We start from the raw sequence: 20,378 nt of genomic DNA on the forward strand, positions 1-20,378 counted from the left end.
TGTGTCGCTGAATGTGTGCATTGATGACTGAAAGACATCTTCTGCCTCCATTTATCTGTTTACTGCAGTGTGTTGAATTCATGTTCATGTGGATTTAAACACATTTCAATTAGTGGGAAATTGCAGGGGGGAATAAAAAAAAAGTCAAATCAACCAAAACGTTCAGGACCCCCATGCAGTACTTCTGTGGGCCCCCTAGGGGTGGCGGACCCCCTGTTGAAGACCTGTGCAGTAAAGTATAGAAGATATTAGGGAAATTGTTACAGGCTCAGGAAAAACATTTAAAAACAGCATGTTTTAGGTGTTCAGATTTATTATCCTTTAAAAATCATTATTCAGTTGTCGGAGAGCGTATTACTCCTGAAGATTTGATCAGCCATACAATAAAATATAAGAAGATACGATGTATTTTCAAGATCCCTATGTCTTCTTTTCTTTCAGATGAATATATGGAAAAATTTTTGGAAGTGAATAACGAAAAAGCACAGACTGAATCTTTTCCTTATGACTTCACAGTCTGTATTTCTACCATGTTTGATTTCACCAATGTGCTTCAGGTAAATCAAACTGTCTTTCTGGTAATAGTAATTGTTTTTGATACAATTCCAAATCACAGACTCCATGCAGACTGCCCAGTTCAACTCTCCTGACCCTCTGAGCATATATTTTTGAAAGTACTACAAATTTCTTTTTGCTTGCATAAAAGAACTGTCCTTTTAAATTATGGAGCCCTTTAGTAATTATATTTAATTTTGTGTTTTACAATTTGTTTTTGCTGCACCATTTGTTGGTAAACTTCATGCTCTTGTTTGTTTACCCAAACAAGACCATGTAACGAATGTGTGCTACAACTACAGAAGGTAGCAAGGCAGCAAAGCAAATCAGCATTTCTCCAGCAGGGGTGGGGGAAAAAAAAAAAAAAAAACAGATGCCAAGATGGTAAGATAAGATGTGGGTTGTGCCATGAATACAATAGGAACACTGATGCTCACTGATGTGGGAGATAAAGAACCAGAAGGAGGCAATTTGATGGATTCACGATAAAGTAAAACGGAGAAAAGCAGTCTTTGTCATCTGCTAATCGTGCCAAAAATTGCTTTTAGGCTCAAAAAGAGTTAAGTAAACACAATGGACATTGGAAGAATATTTAATTAATTCAACATGAATTTTAGGTTTTCTGTGTTTTTTGCATCCATAGTATGTGACAGTGCTCCTTTAAAACCTATTCTGCTATCACATAGCAAGGATTAAAATGCAATGTTCCAAAACATATGTTTGCTTTAATGTGTCAAATAAGATCTTTCTCGTTTGAGACACTGCTAAGTCCATTTTTAATATTGTCATTTTAACATCAGGGTCTAAGTCTTGACTGTCTTTATCTTCCCCAAACTTGCCAATGAAGGGATTGACAAAATCCACTCCCCATGTCTTCAAAGGACACAAAGAAGACATGACCCTTTCGGCCTGGGGAAGCTTTTTTTGAGTTGTCAAAAATTGCTATAAGTTCAGATAGGCTTTGTACTTGTACTCGTCATCTTATACACTTATGCAGGTCCAGGCCTCTAATGGTACTTGCCTGGAAGACCTCCTGAGGGAGGCGTCCAGGAGGCAACTAAGAAAGATGTCCGTGCCACCTCAGCTGACTCCTCTCAATGTGGTTTATTCCGAGCCTTTCACAGGTGTCTGAACTCCTAGTCCTGTCAATTGGGGAGTGCCAAGACATCCTGTTATGAAAGGACATTGCAGTCGCTTGTTTTTTGGATCTTGTTCTTTAGGTCATGGCCCAGATTTCATGACCAAAGGTGGAGGTAGGATTAAATTGAGAGCATTGGTTTTTTGCTCAGGTCTCTCTTCACCATAACAGAGTGGGCAATATGTGGTGTCTACATTATACCATACCGATCTGTCCATCAATCTCCTGCTCCAATGTCCCTTCACTTGGGAAATGATCTCCAAGATACATAAATGGTTTACAAAAAATGCTTTCCAACTTGTTCAAAGATTTTTTTCCCATGTCCAAGTTTTTGCTTCTGGTACCATGGAAGCTGACAACCTTCTGCCCAGTGGATACCTTTCTTTATAAACAAAGAAATCTGACAGGTTATTTTTTCACATTTATGTCTTCCATTGCACCTGGCTTCCACAAGAATAATCCCCAGTTTTTGTTTGACGGCATCAGTTACCTTTAGCCATCAATTTTCGACAAGTGACATGTCCTTTGGAGAAACTTGGCATGTGATTTCATGTCCACCATAACTCTGGATGGGGATAAATCTCTCTTGGTGGTATGAGTTAAATTTTGTGTTTAACCAGATGTTCACCAATCATCTACAACCCATTTCTGGCTCTGAAATACGGGGGCATTCCTGAATTGTCTGTTGCAACTCTCTTTGGGTAATTCTTGATTAAAAGAAAGTCTAGCCTCCTTCCAATAGATGGAATCTAGAGCCCAGGGTGTGTGGTGGTTCATCCAACCATGTATAGTTTTTTTTCCAACTCACAAGCCAACTGTAGGTCCTTTTAAACACTATGCTGATATTTTTTGTCTACTTTTATGGCCAGTTAAGTAGCACACACACCCATGGACAACCTAGCTTACACTGGACCCAACATCGCCATATCTCCCTGCAGGTGGTGGTGGTTAGTTGCTGTGGAGGGGGCTCCAGTGGGAGCATGACTAAAAGGTAGAGTGTCCCACTAAAGGTTTGGCTGCAGGCCGTTACCCTGGTTTCCCTGCTCCTGATGAGGTTTACCACCCTCTGTGATTTTTAATGAACATGTTACCCTTTACCTGATCCCTTATCTGAGGCTTAATCATACCTGTTGGTCAGCAAACCAGGTGGCCAAGCTCTGGCCGGTCTTATCCTTACAGTCATCCATAGTCATTAATTTAGACGATAATATCATGGGCTTCAAAGTAACCTTTGGTAACACTTACCTTGCTGCAGGGAGGTCCCGGTTTAAAATTTGACTGCATGGATTTTGTCTGTTTCGTGGGTTCTCTTCACATTCTTCAGCTCTTTAGTCTAGTAACATGCCTTTTAGTTAAATGGTCTCTGTAAAATGCATCGTTTTTCTGTCCTTTGTGTTTCTCTGATGGATTATCCTCTGGCTCGAAGACAGAAAGGCCCCAAATCCTCTCCCCTAGTTTATTTGTTTGGTCTATTATACACAATTGCATGTCAAGTTAAGTTTTTATTTGCTCGTTTGGTTTTATTTGGTATTGAAAGAGTTGTGTTGTCTTGCAGCTGGTGCAGAGTTTCGAAATGCTTCAGTTACTTGGAGTGAACAAAGTTTTTGTCTACAAAACCAACTGCAGCGAAGAAACACAACGTGTTCTGGACTATTACTCAAGCAAAAAAGGTACAGTTGTATAGAGTTAAAGTAATGATCTGTGTCTTGAATGCCTGCCTGAATCCAACATGTTCATTATTCTTAAAACACCTTCATCTTAACAATATTTGTGGGTGGCTGCTTACAATCCATATCATGACTCTTGTGTTCTGAATTTTGCTAATTAAAAATTGTAACAAAAAAAGGTAAGTAATTCAGAAGTTAAACCATTGGCTCTGGCTGTTCTATGGCAATCCTCTGGCAGTCCTCTGGAGACTTGTTGTATTTCGTTTCTGAGTTTGTTAATTGTTGGCGGCATTTCTGCCTCCTAGTGTAAGGTTGGTCCGCCAAGACTGTTACTGTTGTTTTGAGAGAAATAATGATAAATAGGCTCTTTGTATGCACCTTGTCGCTCCATCAGTCCGGCTCTTTTCCTGAAAAGAGATCACTTGGGACAAACTCTTTAAATAACACTTCATAACTTATATGTATTAAATAACCAGGAGACATGACAACAGATTATGATAGAAATTGTAATCTTACGCAGATCAGAGAGATTGCTTAGAGTTTACAGAAGGCGGCTGCTCACCTCTGGGCTCACCTCTCAGGAAGTGGCCCCGATTAACAGTTAAAAAGGCATTTTATACTTAATTCTGTACTTTGCCACGTACAGAATGAAGAGTATAACTGTGTATCCAGACAGAGGAACTGTCTTAGATAAACTATTGTGGAAAACATCAGTCCTGACAAGCAACAGGCAGCCAATACCAAGGTGTAATAAACTCACACATCTTCAATGATAATTATCCTCAACATTGGGATTGATTCTATGGCTGATTCCCAACATGACAAGTTGTAGCTCCTAGCTTTTGTTCCTAGTTCCTTTAATTTTACCTTTTGCGGGTCAACAGTAAAAACACTTTCACTAGGAGAGGAGCTCCAGACCTCTGTATTGAATCAAGACAAACTTCAGCCTTATGGGTGTCATTACGTGAAGGACATGAATGATGCTTGTCAAATTGGGACTACAGCCTTACATAAATCAAGTACAAAAAAAGTTAAGTTACACAATTGTAGTAAGGAGAAAATCATAAAACCGAGAGCCTATAAAGATGCATACATTTGCATGTGTCACACAGAGTAGATATCATGTAAAACAAGATATTTCACTTAAATTCTGTGAGGTGTTCTGTGCCTATATGTCCTGTCATGCAACAGATTGCCAGCATCTGCTTTGCTCCTGGTCTCTATGCTAATTAATCTACTGAAAGGAAGCACTGTTCTTACTGCCAGCACATTAATAAAAATACTTATGATGGCAACTGACCACTGACACACTTCCACTGTAGTTAGTGTCCTTACTGATAAGCTGGTTTTAGAAGCAGCCTGTAACTTAGTTCTGGTTCCTTTTTTTTGTAGGAAATGATTGTACATGACGTTAACTTTCAGTAATATTGTCTACTTGTGCTGTAGCAGCAGAAGTTTTTTTTTTTATGTTTCTACATGAATGTGAGTATGAAGATGCTTTAAAAACACAGTTTATCCTGTAAACTGTGGATTGCAGGTTGGAATCCATTATTGCTACAATTGCTAGCCTGGCCAGCTAAAAAACGAGATGTTTAGTGACTGATTTCACATCCAGAACTAGAGCACAACTAACAGAGACTGTGTCCAAATGTCCACCCTATTCACTATATAGGGCGCCAGCGTGTCCGAACGTCTAGTGGAGGAAAAAGTGGTGGTCTCAAAATTTCCCACAATGCACCTTGTAGTGATCATCCATGGTCACTAAATAAGAAGATATATCCCAGAATGCCTTGGGAGGAGAGCCCTCCCCATAAAACCTTATGGGATTTGTTGTCACAGCAGCAGAAACAAAGATCAGAAGGCGAATTGCATAAATTGTTAACATCTGGTGAAAATGTCGTGTCAGAAGCACCTCTAGAAATGTATTTACTGAGAAAAATGGAGGTGTGTTCAATACTTACTTTACCCACTTTATAGAGGAAGCTTACCAAGTTAAACTTTTTCTCTGAGCTGTCAGGATGGGTTCCCTGGTTTTTGTGAAGCTTTTTGTTCTCTAATGGTCTTGAAGTTGTTTTTCTTTTTTTTTTTTTATGTAAGATGAGTATAAAAGCCATTTGAAGGCACTTGCATAAGACCTGGGTTAGGATAACAGTGAGTGTGTCTCATAGATTGTTAGGGTTAACCTGAAGCTTTACATCATTTTCTTCTCAGGCTTTGTGGAGGTGATTCCTTGGTCCATGTCGAGGTTTCTAAATGTTTCTCGAGGATGGCTGCCTGAGCATGGTCCTGGTGACCTCCACTATTTTGGTCAGATCCCTGCTCTCAACGACTGCCTCTTCAGGAACATGTACAAATCCAAATATTTGGCATTGCATGACATTGACGAGCTCATACTGCCACAGACGGTCAAAAGGTAGAAAACACTTTTCTGAACAGGGCCGTCTTTTACAGTTACCTTTTGCATCTCTGCTTCTGTCTCCTTGAACCCCAGTCGGCCTCAGCAGATGGCCGCTCGCACTGAGCCTGGTTCTGCTGGATCATTTAAATTGTATTTTTTGACTGTTTAATAGGAAAGGAATAAAATCCTGGTTAATTTCACATTTATTTATTTTCTTATATATTGTTTTGCTTCTCACCTGAACAAATAAGGGAGGTCTGTTTCCTCAAACAAATTTGAAATTAACTTTGGTTTCTGCAAATTTTTTATTGCCAAGCAAACATGAGATGAATTAGAAAAGCACTCGGAGAGCGCAGACCTCCGCCAAGTAGCTCATTTCCTCCAACACATTGTTACTTAATGCCTGTATTCAGTAATTCTGTAATATTTCAAAACATTTTTGGATCCAGATTTATTAATTTGCTGCCAGTCACAATATGCACCTTATTTGAAATTTAATTAATTTAAAAACAGACAGACTGGGATGAAAGCATAAGCACCTTGGTGGAGATAAGTGCCAAAGTGTTTTTTTGAAAGATTAAAGGATATACATATATATTTTTTTGCATTTGTGTCACTGAAGACTTTTTTTCTCTCTCTACAGCTGGACGGAGCTACTGCCTCTGCTGGAGAAGAAGTACAGCCCGAATAAGTGTTACATGTTTGAAAATAACGTGTTCCCCAACAATGTCTCGCTACCGTCACCAAAGGAACAAAACCTACCTAAAATGGACCACTGGAAAGGAGTTCCTGGAGTGAACATCCTGGCTCATCTGCACCAGGAGCCCATCACTAAAGAGACGCAATATATCAAATTTAAGATCATCGTAAACCCTCGAGATATTTATTCGGTATCGGTTCACGGCGTGCTGAAATCAGACCATGGCTGCAGCTGGGTGGACAGGAACATGGCACGGATGTACCACACAAGGTGAAGCCATGCTTTCAATTTAGACAGAATGTTTAATTCTTCCATCATTAATACAAACCAGAGACTTTATATCCATTATTTCTTTTATCACCTCTCCATTTGAATCATTACTACTACCCCAAAGTGTGCTTTAAGCATTAAAATCTCCTCAGCAAATAACCTTACCATTTATATTTTCAGTCAATTCACCCATTTCCTCTAAACAAAGTTTTTTACAAGGGTTTTAGAAATTTAATATTTTAACAATTCCATTTTAATCAAAATTTCTACAGCTATCCATTCTAATTGTTTCCCTTTTCCTATAAATCTATATTGAATTCCCTGTTTTATAAAAATTATACATCCACCCCCATTTCCCCGTTCCCTGTCCCTTTGAACACTATCATATCCTTTTATCACAAAATCTAATTCTGTTTTAAGCCATGTTTCTTGCACACAAATAATATCGGGTTTATTTTTCTAATAATTCATGTAACCTTTAAACTCTTGTCCATTACTTATTAAGCTCCTAGCATTCCATTGAAGTAGAATCATATTCTCCCTCCCTGTGTTTTACCATCAGTCTTAAGCTTTTTGTTTATTAATTCCCAAGAAAGATCCTTTGCAGACAAGAATTTTTCTGCCCCATTTCACAATAATTTTGATGTTTTTATTTTTATTTTTTTGTTTGTTTTACCTGGACAGTGCAGTTAATAACATAAGCCATGAAGAGAATTAACTTATACATTGTTATATCCAATCCTAACATAACACTTTGGTTTTGTTCTGGTAATGCACTCTGCTGATTCATCATTCTCTGGTGGATATTTCTTTTTTCTTCCAGAACCTTCTTGGTTGCTTCTGTTTTTTGTGGTTTTAAGATGTTGAATTTCTGCTGCTCATTTCCTTGCTTCACAACCTCCATCTGCAACATTATGCTGACCACCACAGTTACAACATTTTTGTCTGAACATCATCTTTGCATTCCTCATATTTACGGTCTCCTCCACATTTAGCACATCTTTGTTTCCCTTTACAAGCCAACGCTATATGACCATATCTCTGACACTTGTAGCAACGCAGCGGTGGAGGGGCATACGGCCTAACTGGAAAACTCATGAAAACTGTTCTTATTTTGTCTGGGAGAACATCTCCTTGAAATTCCAGAAGCACTGACAAACCTTCAACCTTTTGACCATCCACTGATCCTAACAGCCTTTTCAGTCTTTTAACTTTACCTCCCTGGATACCATGTTGAATTTTTTTGAAGATCTTCTTCAATCAGGATGCCAGTGATAACTCCACGAGATACCTTAGTGTCTCCGAACAGTTTCCTTTCACAAACAACTTTGTTACAAACATTATCAATTTGCAAAGCTTTATTTTTCTGATCTTCAGTTTTACATTGAATCAACATGTTTCCATCCCGCAGAATTTTCAACTTGCCTAATTTCTTCTTCAGTTCTCTGGAAACTGCAATAGGGCTTAACATAATTTCCTCATCCTCCTTTCTGAATTTAAGTAATATTTTAAAATCATCTTTTTCCATTTTCCTTCGTACTGTTCTATTTTCCTCTTCTGAGCTGTCCTCCTCTAAACTTTTCTTCACATTAAGATTGTCATCTTTTTTCACACATCCTTTTCCTCTACCTCTGCCTACCGGAGTCCAGTTACCGACAGTAAGTCCATGTCCTCATCATCATCTACCTGCAATGTCATCCCGATCCAGTCACACTTCTGTTTATGCCAACCGCCAAATTCAATTTTTAAATTTTAAATATTCGTCGCCAGCTAGATCTCCACCGACTGTCCAACAAACGCCTGCGTCTCTCAAAACCAGGTAGCCGATTTGATCTAACCCAATGACACATGAGGGTAACAAATATAGTGGTTTGACCAAACCAAAAAACAAAGACGGGGGAAAACAAGATGGCTGACAATTAACTAAAGCAAACATTTAAACTAACTAAACCCAAGTCCCCCCATAGTGCAGCGCTACATGTAGGGCTTAACAAGCCAGTGACCAGATTTAAACCTTCTCAGCCTATTGCCACGCCTTTGCTTGTCAGGAAAGAGGCTCGTCTCTCACCATGGCAACAAACAAAAGAAAGAAATATTAACAAAAGAAAATACCTTCCATTGCTGGTATTTGCAAACCATAACAGCAGTGCAAGATAAACCAAATTACAAAATGAAAGAAAGAAATAAAAATAATACCACTGTGGGGCTCCAACCCCCACACCAATGCATTCAGATTTAAACATCTTTCTGTACCTTACGGTCCAGTAAAATATTATAGTACTCGTAGGTACGCCTAGTTACTCAGATGTTGTTTGAGAACTGAACTTCTTTTTTCAGGCATTAACATACAAATACATCTTCAAGTTAGATGAGTCATTTTTGTTTTTAGGAAGTTTCTTCAGACTGCCCCAACGGTAAAAACTAGTATTTCTCATTCGTGTTATCAGTCAGAGATATTAAAAGGTTAGGATTTTCCCTTTCCTTATCAGGACAAACATTGTCTTAAGGTGAGGCTATGAAAAACTGCAAATGGCTTCTACTTATCTTACGCTTTATCAAGTCTGAGGACCTCAAAGAAGTTTACACTGCATTCAGTCATTCACACACTGATGTTAGCAAGCTATGTTAGTAGGGGCAGCCACCTGGGGCAGACTGGCTGAAGCATGATCAGCGCGGCCAGACTTCCTGACCACCAACAGCAAACCAAAGAGTTTCCTTCAGATATCTTGGTTTATATCCAGACACATCCTCAGTTTCTCCAATCAGTCTTTCATTTATCTAAACGGCAGATATTGCAATATTCCATCTTTTTCAATTAAAGTTTTTTTTTTAAATTCTCATTTGAAGACTATTCAGAAGTGGGTGATGTATTAAAATCAGCCGGGGATCAGTCCTTGACAGTTTCACTTAAAGTAACATTTTATTACTAGATTATATAAATTAACCATTGTGTTCTTCCTTCTTTTTGTGCAGAGATCAAATGCAACCCTTGCTGACTTCAGATAAGATGATCTATGATGGCAGATTGCTGAGCTACAGCGCCCCCCTCAGTCTGGCTGTTGATACTGCACTTCAAGAAAGTGGCCTCTCTAAGGAGAGCAAAAACTTGAACTAGGACCTTCTTGGTAACACATCAGAGTGAAAACTTTTTTGCAAGTTTTCTGGTACTTTTATGGTAGGATTTATTTCTGTTATAAGTTTTGTAAACTTTTACAAAAGTTTGCTTTTGTGTTGCTAGAAAAATATTTTTTTAAGGATGCTTTAACATAAGAGAAAGTATGTATTTAATATTATAATATAATATTAATTTAAAAAAATCTTAAGAAAATGTGAACTATAAAAAAGAATATGAAAAATAAAACATGTTTCGGTTAATAGTTTTGGTTGATTGGAACAGATCTAAATAGCAGAGAGAGTTGCACTGAAAGTGTAGAGAGAGCTTACTGTATAATAATCCGACGGCTGCTTAAAGTCCTCAAATTAGAGTCCGAGTCAGTTTTATGGTAGCTGCTCAGGTTAGATTTCACTGGAGTGAAAAATGTTTACAGATCTTCCTAAATCAAAGGTTTATATTTAAAAAAAAATGTTTTTTGCTCAAAAACAAGCAAGGTTTGATGAAATGCAGTTTTTGTTATGCAGTTTAAAAGGTTTTTGTTCAACAGGTGCCATTTTTTTCTTTTCTTATTATTATTTTTTTTGTCTTTTTAAAAGGTTTCATCACCTAAGAGTCCATACATGTTCTTGCTTCTGACTCAGGGTTCTGGTTTCCCCAGTTTTTGCTTTTTTCTTGCAAGAAATGCCTCTGTCTCAGCTCCCTAACTCAACACAACTAAATTATTAGATATATTATCGTCTAGTTTTTGTAACTTTGATAATTACTATTAAACATGAAGTTAATCCATATCAGAAAATCAACAGATGCATAAATTAGATTTATTATTGTATAATGTTTTTGTTATTGTTTCCAGATATAGTCAGGGGAATGAAAGAATAAATTAATGTTTATAATCACATGTTTGAATTTAATGCTAATTAATTTTAAATATTGAGCTGTGGGAAAATAAATGATTGACTGATTGAATGTATAAATGAATCACGCACATGGATATAAATAAAAACAACTGAATTGATCAAAACAAATAAGAGCTGTATTGCTTTATTGTTGTTGCATTTCAATACATTTTCAATTGGCAAAAAGAACCTTTTACCTTCATTGTCTTTTCGAATTTTCTTTACAGTTCATGCTTCTGATCACAAAATGTTGAATTTATATCTTAATATATCTGTATTTATGTAGCATCTATTTCTACACCCTGCATTATATACAGTATATATGTTATATTTAAATCTAAATCTCAATTTTTGTATAATATATTCAATATATATTATCTAAATCTTCAATCTAATATATAATAGCTATATGTTTTGTTTTATTTTAAGTTTTTTATGAAAGATTTACAGATTTAAGTGTTAAACATACTGAAATACATAAAACATATAGATTCATATTTAAGATTTGGATATAAGATGTAAAATGTATCTATTTTTTAGAGAAACATATTATGTTATTAAGGTAATATGTAGGTAGTCAGAATATTCTGGCCAATAGATAAACGGAAATTATGCAAAATTGTTTTCAATAAGAACTAGAGTACATTTGATGCTACAGAACAGTTTATCTGTTTTTGCTTGACTAGCATTATTCTTTGACAGATTATTTCATGTCATTATTCACATTAAAAAAATATAATCAAATATCCTAAGGAGGATCGGAAAAATAAGGCGGTCGGGAATTCATTGATCTCCACTGTGAGATCAATGAATTCAATCAATCAATCTTTAAATATACAGTTTAAATAGTTTTCAATCTGAATAACTTGTAAATGCACATGCACCTGTATGTACATGTAAGAGATTATTGTATTATTAATATTTCTGATTCGTCTTACATGTGATTAAAATGAGATCTAAGGCGCCTCCTATTCATTCTGACAGCAGCTGTCTGAGCTGTGGTCTGATCCAAGATGGCCGCCCTCTAGGCACGTCGGCCAGCGTCCAATGAGGCGTCTACGTAGTGTCGATACTCCGCATTTCTACCCATATGATTAACGTACTGGCACTAACGTAACTGAACCTGATCGGCCACCGTAATAGTAGCTAGGTTGGCTAGGGAAGTGTTCTTAAACGTTTCTTCTGAGGTTTGTAGTTTACATTAGGAAATAACGCTTCGCCTTGTTATCGCGTTATTTGTCCTTTGGCTGAAGGTGAGGCTACGGGAGGGTTAGGTAAGTTGGTTGGTTAATACCAGCTAGTATTACCCATCAGCGCTGGCCCGGTTAGTTAGCAGTGATGTGTTTAAACGTCTCTGTTTGCATTAGTTTTATCGCTCAGTAAAAAAAAAGCTCGCGGACTCCACAGAGGTCAAAGGGCGATGCTGTCAGTCATCTGCAGATCGGCTCTGCCTAAATGTAAGTTTAGCCGTTTGTGTCTGTTTTTAACTCGCTGTTTGTTCATAGTTAGAAATGATTAAATGATTAGTTTAAGTGTCTGGTTGGAAAACCGACCTAAACGAGCTTCAGCTGGAATATAGGTGAAAGGTCAAAAAACTTTAAACCCTTTCTGAGGTTTGGGAACTTATTTTATTTCGAAATGATTTTCCTAAAAGTTTGAGAGATGTTTATTTATTAAATATTTAGTATATATTAAAAATTAACGACAAGTGATTCACATTCATAACAAAATAATAGTATCGTGCAATTATTACAAAACAGCAAAATCAGAATTAAAAAAAGGAAGTTGTTCAAGTAAAATAACATTTTATTCTATATATTATATAACATTTATTATATTTTAGCTGGTTTACAGGGAAAAAAAACTCCTGTAAGAATGATTGTAGGTGGAAAAAACAAACAGGTTAAAATAAATAAATTGTGCAGATAAAGGCATCAATTACAAAGAAATAAGGGCATGTATGAGATGAAAAAGCAACACTTGATCAGATAAAGAATAAAAATGCAGAAGTGAAAGGTATTGATTGGATGACCTCAGAATAACATCCATTGATCATCATTAATAATATAAACTCTCAGAGGTAAAGAAATGCACAGATTGATCAGAGGAAGGTGGATCATGATGAACATGGAGTAAAAAATAAATATGTTTTAAACGAAATATTAACAGTATGATAATAGGAATAATCACAATCCAAATTAGCTCAACAGAAAACAGCAAGTTTTTTTTATTTTTTTTTAATTATCGTTCACTGATTCCTGAAGTTCGTTCATCTAAACTTTTTTTGGTATTGAATTTTAAATCCTGATTTTGATGGGAATTTTTTTTTTTTTTTTTATGTTTTGCGTCTTTTAAACATAGATAAATTAATGAAAAATGACAATAAATTAAAAAATGATAATGACAAATTACAAAATAAATCTGTCTAAGTCATTCAACATGACTAAGTGCAGTAAAAACATTTTTTCCATTTACGAACCTCCAGCTAAATGTTATATAAAAAAGCTATTCTAGATGAAACTGTTGTTAAAGTGTTCCTTCTTCAGACGGCAGGTCGTGGCTGTCTGCCCAGGTCGCGGTCAGAACCATGTCCTCCTCTGAGGGACCCAGCCCTCCGTTCACCACGCTGGCCGTCAGCCGCCCGGCGGAGGCCGTCACACACGTCCAGCTCCACAGGCCCAAGAAGCTCAACGCCATGAACAAAGCTTTCTGGAGGTTAGGACCTCTCATTACATTAACAACACATGAAATGTATTGAATTTTATTTATAAAAATATAGAAGAAAATGTATCCATTTTTGAAAGATTTTTATTTTAAAACATGGCAAAATTAAAATAGTGATTCTTTAAACATTGAATATTTCCTTTTGTTGATGTTTATTAAAAATACATTTAATTCGTCTCTTCGAAAGCTTATGAAATAGAGTTTTGTTTCGCTGGCCTGAAAGATTTACCCTAAATTAGTGGAAAAAAGTGACATTTACAGCTATCAATATATTTAGGTATAGACCCCCCTGCTTCCCTGTTAAATAGTGCAACAGGTGGAGCGGCGCTTAATGATCAGGGCATAGAGCCTGGAATCCTCAGGTTCTGTGTTGGAGCCCCACTCCCACAGACTGCCACTCTGGGTCCCTGAGCAAAACCCTTAACCCCACACTGCTCCCCAGGCACCACACAATGGCAGCCCACTGCTCCCCAAGAAGTTAAATTTCTCCAATGTGAGATCAGTAAAGTTCAATTATTATTAAATATGAAATAATTTTTTCTTGTCAGTTTGCTACGGGCTGGAGTTATTTGATAAGGTTGTAGATTCTCCCCTGAAAGATGGTCGACACTTGACTGATGGTTTTCTTGTTTATTGGAATCTTAGCTTTGTCAACGATACTCCTTTTAACCAGCAACCATAAGAGCTAGGCAGAGCACAGAAGAAAAAATGACGGTATCAGTACTAAGTAAAATTATATATATATATATATATATATATATATATATATATATATATATATATATATAGGTTACGGAGACTTAATAATAAACAGAAGAAAGTTCTTCACGCATTTCAGAACACATGAACACACATTAACCATGTCTTATCACATAAGCACTAACCTTGTGCCACTTCAGAAGGTGCAATTACTTCAAATAAAGCTCAATATTTTTACTATCTTTCCTTCTTTTACTACGTTTCAATCTCAGCTTCTTCTTCTCCGTATCTCATTGTAGCCACTAACTAAAAACCCGGTCACATAGTTTCAAAATAACGTCCCTTAATACAAGGTAAAAATGTAAAGCATTGTAAATTAACTGAAATAATGGGGCAAAATTAGAAATCAGGTCATTTACAAAGGGGTTACTTTTTCTTTCCACTGAAATTTCTATGAAAACGGTTAGTAAGATTTTAGTCACTGCTTTCTTCAAAATAAGAAATAAAGGCCTGGAATATTTCTCAGCCTGTTTAAAGAATCTATAGTTTGCAGAAGAAGACTTTTACTTTCTAAAATGAGTGACAGTTCTGAGACCATAGATGGTTGCAGTTTTATTCTTTGCTAACCAAAGGATTTCCGTGTGTTTTCAGGGAAATGGTGGAGTGCTTTAATGAGATCTCTGAGGACCAGGACTGCAGAGTGGTGGTGGTTTCAGGAGCAGGGAAGATGTTTACAGCTGGTGAGTGCCATTTAATCAGCCTGTCAGCTCTCCTGTATTTATTCGCTCTGACGAGCTGCCGTCCAGGTATCGACCTGATGGACATGGCGGGCGATATGCTCCAGCCGGAAGGCGACGACGCGGCCAGGGTCGCCTGGAACGTCAGAAAACTGGTCGCCAAGTATCAAGAGACGTTCTCCGTCATCGAGAAGGTCGGTGTTACTGAAAGCTCTGAGGGTGAGGATCATGGCGGTGACTGAAGCTTTAGGGTTTCTTGTTTCTGTAGTGTCCAAAGCCCGTCCTGGTGGCCGTCCATGGTGCCTGCATCGGAGGAGGTAGGACGCCATCATCCTGCTCCGTCTGTGGAGCATCTTAAAGCGGGAAGTTTATTAAAGCCTTTATGTTGGACTTCGTCTACCTTTGATGCAGCAGCAGGAAAAGTTTCCATGAAACCTTTCATTTTAGTTGTTAAAACTGTTGAACAAAAATGCTCAAATTTAATGGAAGAAAAGATCCAATGTTGTAAAAAATGTTTTGTCATAAATGACCATTATTGCTCCTCTTACTGTTTCTGCAGCAGCTGGGATCTTCCATCTCTGTTCCCACAGTTCCTGTTTGGATAAACTTTTTTCCTCATTTATATTCAATTTGATTTATTCTGTCTGTAGATTTGGAGAAGTTTAGGAGAGTAAATACTTTCCTGTAGCCACTCCCCGACAGTCAGCAAACATCTGCATAACTAGAAATATTTAGTCTTTATCATTTAGAAACGGTAGAAAACAAGCCTCTGTGTCGCTTTTATCCAAAAGGAACACTTTGATCGACTTAACAGTAAATTAGACAACAGAATATACTTTGTGGAGTTTTTGATAATTGTGGCGCTAGAGAATTTTATTACTTTCTAAAAATTACTTTCAAACTCTTCTCCTTGCAATTAAAGATGGGAATTAAAGTTTTTTTTTGCCTAGCCTTTGGTGTCATCAAGTATGGAGAATTTGCTTTTTCATAAATCTCAAATAAAGTCTTTTAGTAGAATATATGCATACTTCCATCTAAATTAGATTTTTTCTTTTATGCAAGTTTATTTGTTCCTCATTATGTTAAATTAAATCAGTTCTAAAAACATTTAAAACAAAGCTTCAGCTGATAAATTAAATCCCCATTGATGTGATCCTAATATTAGAAGTCAGTGATTAAAGTCTGTTTCCTTCTGCAGGTGTTGACCTGATCACCGCCTGCGATATCCGCTTGTGCACCCAGGACGCCTGGTTTCAGGTCAAGGTCGGTTCCTCAGAGAAAACGATGCTCCGATCACCGGAAACCTTCAATCTGAGTCTTTGTTTCTGTCTGGTTTACAGGAGGTGGACATCGGTTTGGCAGCAGACGTAGGAACCCTACAGAGGCTTCCTAAAGTCATCGGCAGCCGCAGGTAAAAGCCGCCCTGGCCTCCATTGCAGGAACGCTGCTGAGCGTTAGAAGTTCAAAGGTCATGTGTGATGTGTGCAGCCTGGTGAACGAGCTGGCTCTGACCGCCAGGAAGATGTACGCCGATGAAGCAAAGAGCAGCGGATTGGTCAGGTAAAAACCCTCAGAGCCACTAAATACCGGATGATGAAAATATAAAGACAGGAAAACTTGATAAATTTAAAAAAAGAAACTTCCAGAGAAAATCCATCAGTAGAACTTGAGTTTGACCCTTTAAGCTGCAGAGTTTTAACATTTAAACTCGTGTCACAGCCGAGTGTTTCCGGATAAGGACGCCATGATGGCCGGAGCCCTGGAGATGGCGGGAGAGATCGCGGCTCGCAGCCCTGTGGCGGTGCAGGGCACCAAGCTCAACCTGATCTACTCCAGGGATCACAGCGTGGCCGAGGGACTCGACTACATGGTGGGAGTCTGCTCGCCTTCATAAAGCTGGTGGTTTGGATTAGGAGCCTGGTTATGGAAGCATATTGCATTCACCAAAGAAAAAAAAACCTGACAGCTTATCTCATAATCACGAGATCTTATCTCATAATTATGAGATAAGATCTCATAATCCTAAGATAAGATCAGGAAGGACATTCATTGCCGAGCTACGCTACATGAAACATGAACAATGAGCGGTCTGTCAGATTTAATATGCTTTGATTTCCTTTTAGGTATGCAACACTGGGAAATACTGAGTTTTCTCAATGTGGACGGAATTAGTTTTAGTTTGTCAGCACTGCGCAGTAAGTCCTTAGAATTGTTTAGGCAAAAAAAGCCCTGTTCCTGCAGGATCAATTAAACCAGTACATGATGCTTTATGGCGATAAATTAGTGCATCTGAAATCCATTCAAACTGGCTGGTGTCCCAAAAAACTGCCAACCGGTACCTTCTCTCCTAGATCCTCAAAGAGTACAGCTGAGGCTTCAGAACAGTTTAAAACGACCAGGTCCGAAATATATGTGGCATATCGATTCATATGAAAAACTAAAACCATACAGAATCTTAATGGAGCTGTTGACAGATTTTCGCGTATGGTCATAAGGCTGCATGATTAATCTACAAGTAGTAATCCCAGGGTTATAGCTGGGTACTTTGTAGATAAAGTGTAAAACAGGAGCAGAGCTCATTCGCGTATCAGGACAGACCTGGGTTCAGAGAACTGTTCAGTGGAACAGATGCAGATATTTTTAAGAAGTAATCATGAAGACCAGTTTCCTTAGAGCTGCTTCATTACTGGCTCAAGTAATCATAATCAAATATATAGACAAGATCACGTAATTATGAGATCTTTTCTCATAATTACGAGATACTGATCTTGTAACTATGAGCTGTCTTTTTTCTTTTCTTTGGAGAATGCAATAAGCTTCCGTACCTTGTAGCCGACTGCAGGAAGCTAACTGTGGGTTTCTTCCAGGCTACGTGGAACATGAGCATGCTACAGACCCAGGATGTGATGAAGTCGGCTCAGGCAGTCATGGAGAAGAAGAGCCTCAAAGAGACGCTGTTCTCCAAACTGTGAAGCTCAGAGCTGCTGCTGTCGTTCTTCCATCTTTAAGAGGAGAGCAGATTGTTCTCTCCTCAGACCTCCAAGCTGCTGCCAGGATGAAACCAGTCTGAACATCTGAGCTTTAACTCCTTTCTAATTGTATCATTTCATCTCGTTTTGTAAACTAATCATCTTTAATAAAGTCATCTGAATTATTTCTAGAGTACACTAAATATTTTGAGGCAGATCTTAAAACGTTCCGGGTTTTATTAAATTAAAAAAATCATGAAATAAATATAACATTTAAAGTGAGCTGGATCCTTCATAACCGTCGAGTCTGCTTCGCACGAAGCTTCTGTAACGTCCTCTGTGGAAAGATAAAAGAGAAAATCAGTTCAGCTGCAGACCATCAGCGCTCATCTCTAACGCTTCGGCTCTGACCCTGTGGAACTCCTTGGCCTTCAGTCTGTTCTTTGCACTGTCCTCCTGTCGGCTGCGGACGGCCCTCTGCTGCTTCACCTCCTCCAGCTGCTCATAGAGCCTGCAGAGAGAAAAGTCTGTTCACACACTGAAACTCAGAAAAGACGAGAAGTCGTCAGGATCATCCATGCGGTACCTCAGAGTCCTTTTCTGCATCTCAGAAAGGTTCCGTTTCCTTTGCTCTGGAGAGCTGATCTTAACCTCTACTGGGACCTTGGAACTGGAACGACTCTCTAAAGAAAGAACCAAGAGAAAAAAAAAAACTTAACCCGGATTTCTAGATTGAAATTCAACCATTTTATGACCTTCAGTATGTGTTTTAAACATAACTGAGACACTGCCTTGTTTGGAGTCTAACTTGCATGGTCTACAGTAGGGATAAGAGTAGTATTTATTTATTTTATATGTAAATGTTTTCATCTTAAGGGCGGATTATACTTCTGCAACCGCACACATCAAATGTCGCCTTGGTCTGGTCGCGAACCAGTTTTGCTGGTATGCTTCTGCACCGTCCGTCTGGAATTTCTAGGGACGCACAGCAGTTTCCCGCCAAAGCGCAAGGGGGAGCCTATTGGAGGCATGATCACGAGAACTTTGTTTTAGCAGAGACCTTGGCATCTTTATATAATTTGTATCAGGCATCGTACAAGTGGTTGTACTTCTGAACCTCCTGGATTAACTTTTCGTCATAGTTTACCATTGTATTTGTTCCTCGGTTTTTAAAAATGGCGCGACCCGGCACCAAATCGAGAAGATAGACCACACAGACAGCCGGAAAGACATACCAAGGCCCAATGACCTCTGCTTTTTGTCCGAGCACTTACGCTTGAGGTCTGCACGGGTTTGCAACCGTCCGACGCGTAGTCAAGATTTGACACACACAGATTTGACGATTGCAGAGGCTATGGGTCAGACAATAAATTGGCCTTTAACTCAACCAATGCTGATTTAAAATTCAATCATTAAACAGACTCCCTACAATTGATTCATTGCTGAAAGAAGCAGCAGAGGAGCATCAGCCAATCAGATTGGAGCTTTTTTGGCGCTGCTGTTGAAACAACAGAAAACAATCTGAACCACACTGATGGTTAATTTGATTTGCAAACAAAACAGTTTCTGGTTTATGGAGACTCAGAGTGTCTTAACACTGCTGGGGACAATATTTACTGAGATGCATTATTCCATGCTTCACAATTGTGATGGTTAATGAGGCATTTTGAAGAGTTTCTTTACCAAACTATTGCTTCTGCGTTGAATACTGACACCTGCTGGACCTTTAAAGACACTACAGGCAGCTTCTTTGACAGACTAAACTGATATTAGTTGAATACCCAGTACACTGATATGTTATTGTAGGTTACATTGTATTATTTCATATCTATGTTTACATTGATAATATCTTTGATATTTTTAGATGAAGCCAATAAATAATGTAAACATATATCGCAACGTGAAAATTGCTTGTGGACTAGGATTTTAAATCATTTTTAAAACAATAAGTACAGTAAAAAACAGTAAAAAAAAAAAAAAAAAACTAAGTCAATTTGAAATCAACTTTAATTCAGATAAGTTGAGTGATAACTGAGAGGAAAAGAGACAACATGAAAATTAAAACAAAAACGCAAAGGCTGAAACCGTCCTGTTCCTTTTAGGCTGCTACAAAATTCTTCATCATTTTAATAATAAACCGCAAAAGATAACATTTTTTTTAGTTGATGCATCATGTTGACAGATATGTTTTTAAACACAGTTTAGTGAGTCAGTTCGCTAGAAACAACTCCTGTATCGGTCACGACTTTCTTGAAATGACAAATGCAACACTGATGCACCGACGCATCAGTGTTGCTGGACCCATCACTACTTCCCATCTACATATTAACCCTTTTTTCTGTGCTAGAACTCTGAAAAGCCTTTCTATCTATCAGAGTTATGACGTTAAATCAAAAACCAAACTGATCAACATGTTGACGAAAACGTCGCACTGGAACAGAAAACCAAAGGTTACACAGTTCAAATCTTTCTAACATTTTTAGTAAAGAAAACTAATCCAGATTGTTCCA

At 37.9% G+C, this 20,378-nt stretch overlaps 3 protein-coding genes and 1 long non-coding RNA gene across 5 annotated transcripts in view; 2 read left to right on the forward strand and 2 right to left on the reverse strand.

Moving 5' to 3' along the window:
* The first annotated feature begins 133 nt into the window (after nt 1–133).
* On the forward strand, nt 134–10,855 carry LOC107092494 (UPF0392 protein F13G3.3-like). Its single transcript, XM_015386996.1, has 5 exons — nt 134–557; nt 3,249–3,363; nt 5,572–5,773; nt 6,402–6,728; nt 9,702–10,855. The coding sequence occupies exons 1-5, from the start codon at nt 423–425 to the stop codon at nt 9,841–9,843; spliced, it is 921 nt and encodes a 306-aa protein (XP_015242482.1). The 5' UTR covers nt 134–422; the 3' UTR covers nt 9,844–10,855.
* A 996-nt stretch (nt 10,856–11,851) lies between these two features.
* ech1 (enoyl-CoA hydratase 1, peroxisomal) lies at nt 11,852–18,025 on the forward strand. 2 transcript variants are annotated; one of them, XM_015386994.1, is made up of 11 exons: nt 11,852–12,013; nt 12,107–12,196; nt 13,286–13,454; nt 14,814–14,902; nt 14,969–15,093; nt 15,168–15,216; nt 16,098–16,162; nt 16,240–16,310; nt 16,388–16,459; nt 16,619–16,769; nt 17,767–18,025. In XM_015386994.1, the coding sequence occupies exons 2-11, from the start codon at nt 12,160–12,162 to the stop codon at nt 17,869–17,871; spliced, it is 933 nt and encodes a 310-aa protein (XP_015242480.1). In that variant the 5' UTR covers nt 11,852–12,013; nt 12,107–12,159; the 3' UTR covers nt 17,872–18,025. The 2 variants fall into 2 exon arrangements, with proteins under 2 accessions (XP_015242480.1, XP_015242481.1); XM_015386995.1 differs by lacking the exon at nt 12,107–12,196 and having other exon boundaries at nt 11,862–12,013; nt 17,767–17,979.
* Nucleotides 18,026–18,066: 41 nt separating this feature from the next.
* On the reverse strand, nt 18,067–18,553 carry LOC107092493. Its single transcript, XR_001481577.1, has 3 exons — nt 18,455–18,553; nt 18,280–18,379; nt 18,067–18,205 (listed from the first exon to the last, which is right to left on the reverse strand). It is a non-coding gene; the product is annotated as an uncharacterized LOC107092493 (long non-coding RNA).
* Nucleotides 18,554–20,245: 1,692 nt separating this feature from the next.
* cep295 (centrosomal protein 295kDa) overlaps nt 20,246–20,378 on the reverse strand; it is a 19,443-nt gene continuing 19,310 nt past the window's right edge. The window contains exon 24 of the mRNA XM_015386999.1: nt 20,246–20,299. Within this exon, the coding sequence (XP_015242485.1) occupies nt 20,246–20,299 (54 nt within the window). The remainder of the gene's footprint in view (nt 20,300–20,378) is intronic.

The sequence above is a fragment of the Cyprinodon variegatus genome, unplaced genomic scaffold (genome assembly GCF_000732505.1).
Source record: "Cyprinodon variegatus isolate N-32 unplaced genomic scaffold, C_variegatus-1.0 Scaffold383, whole genome shotgun sequence".
Classification (NCBI taxonomy): Eukaryota; Metazoa; Chordata; class Actinopteri; order Cyprinodontiformes; family Cyprinodontidae; genus Cyprinodon; species Cyprinodon variegatus.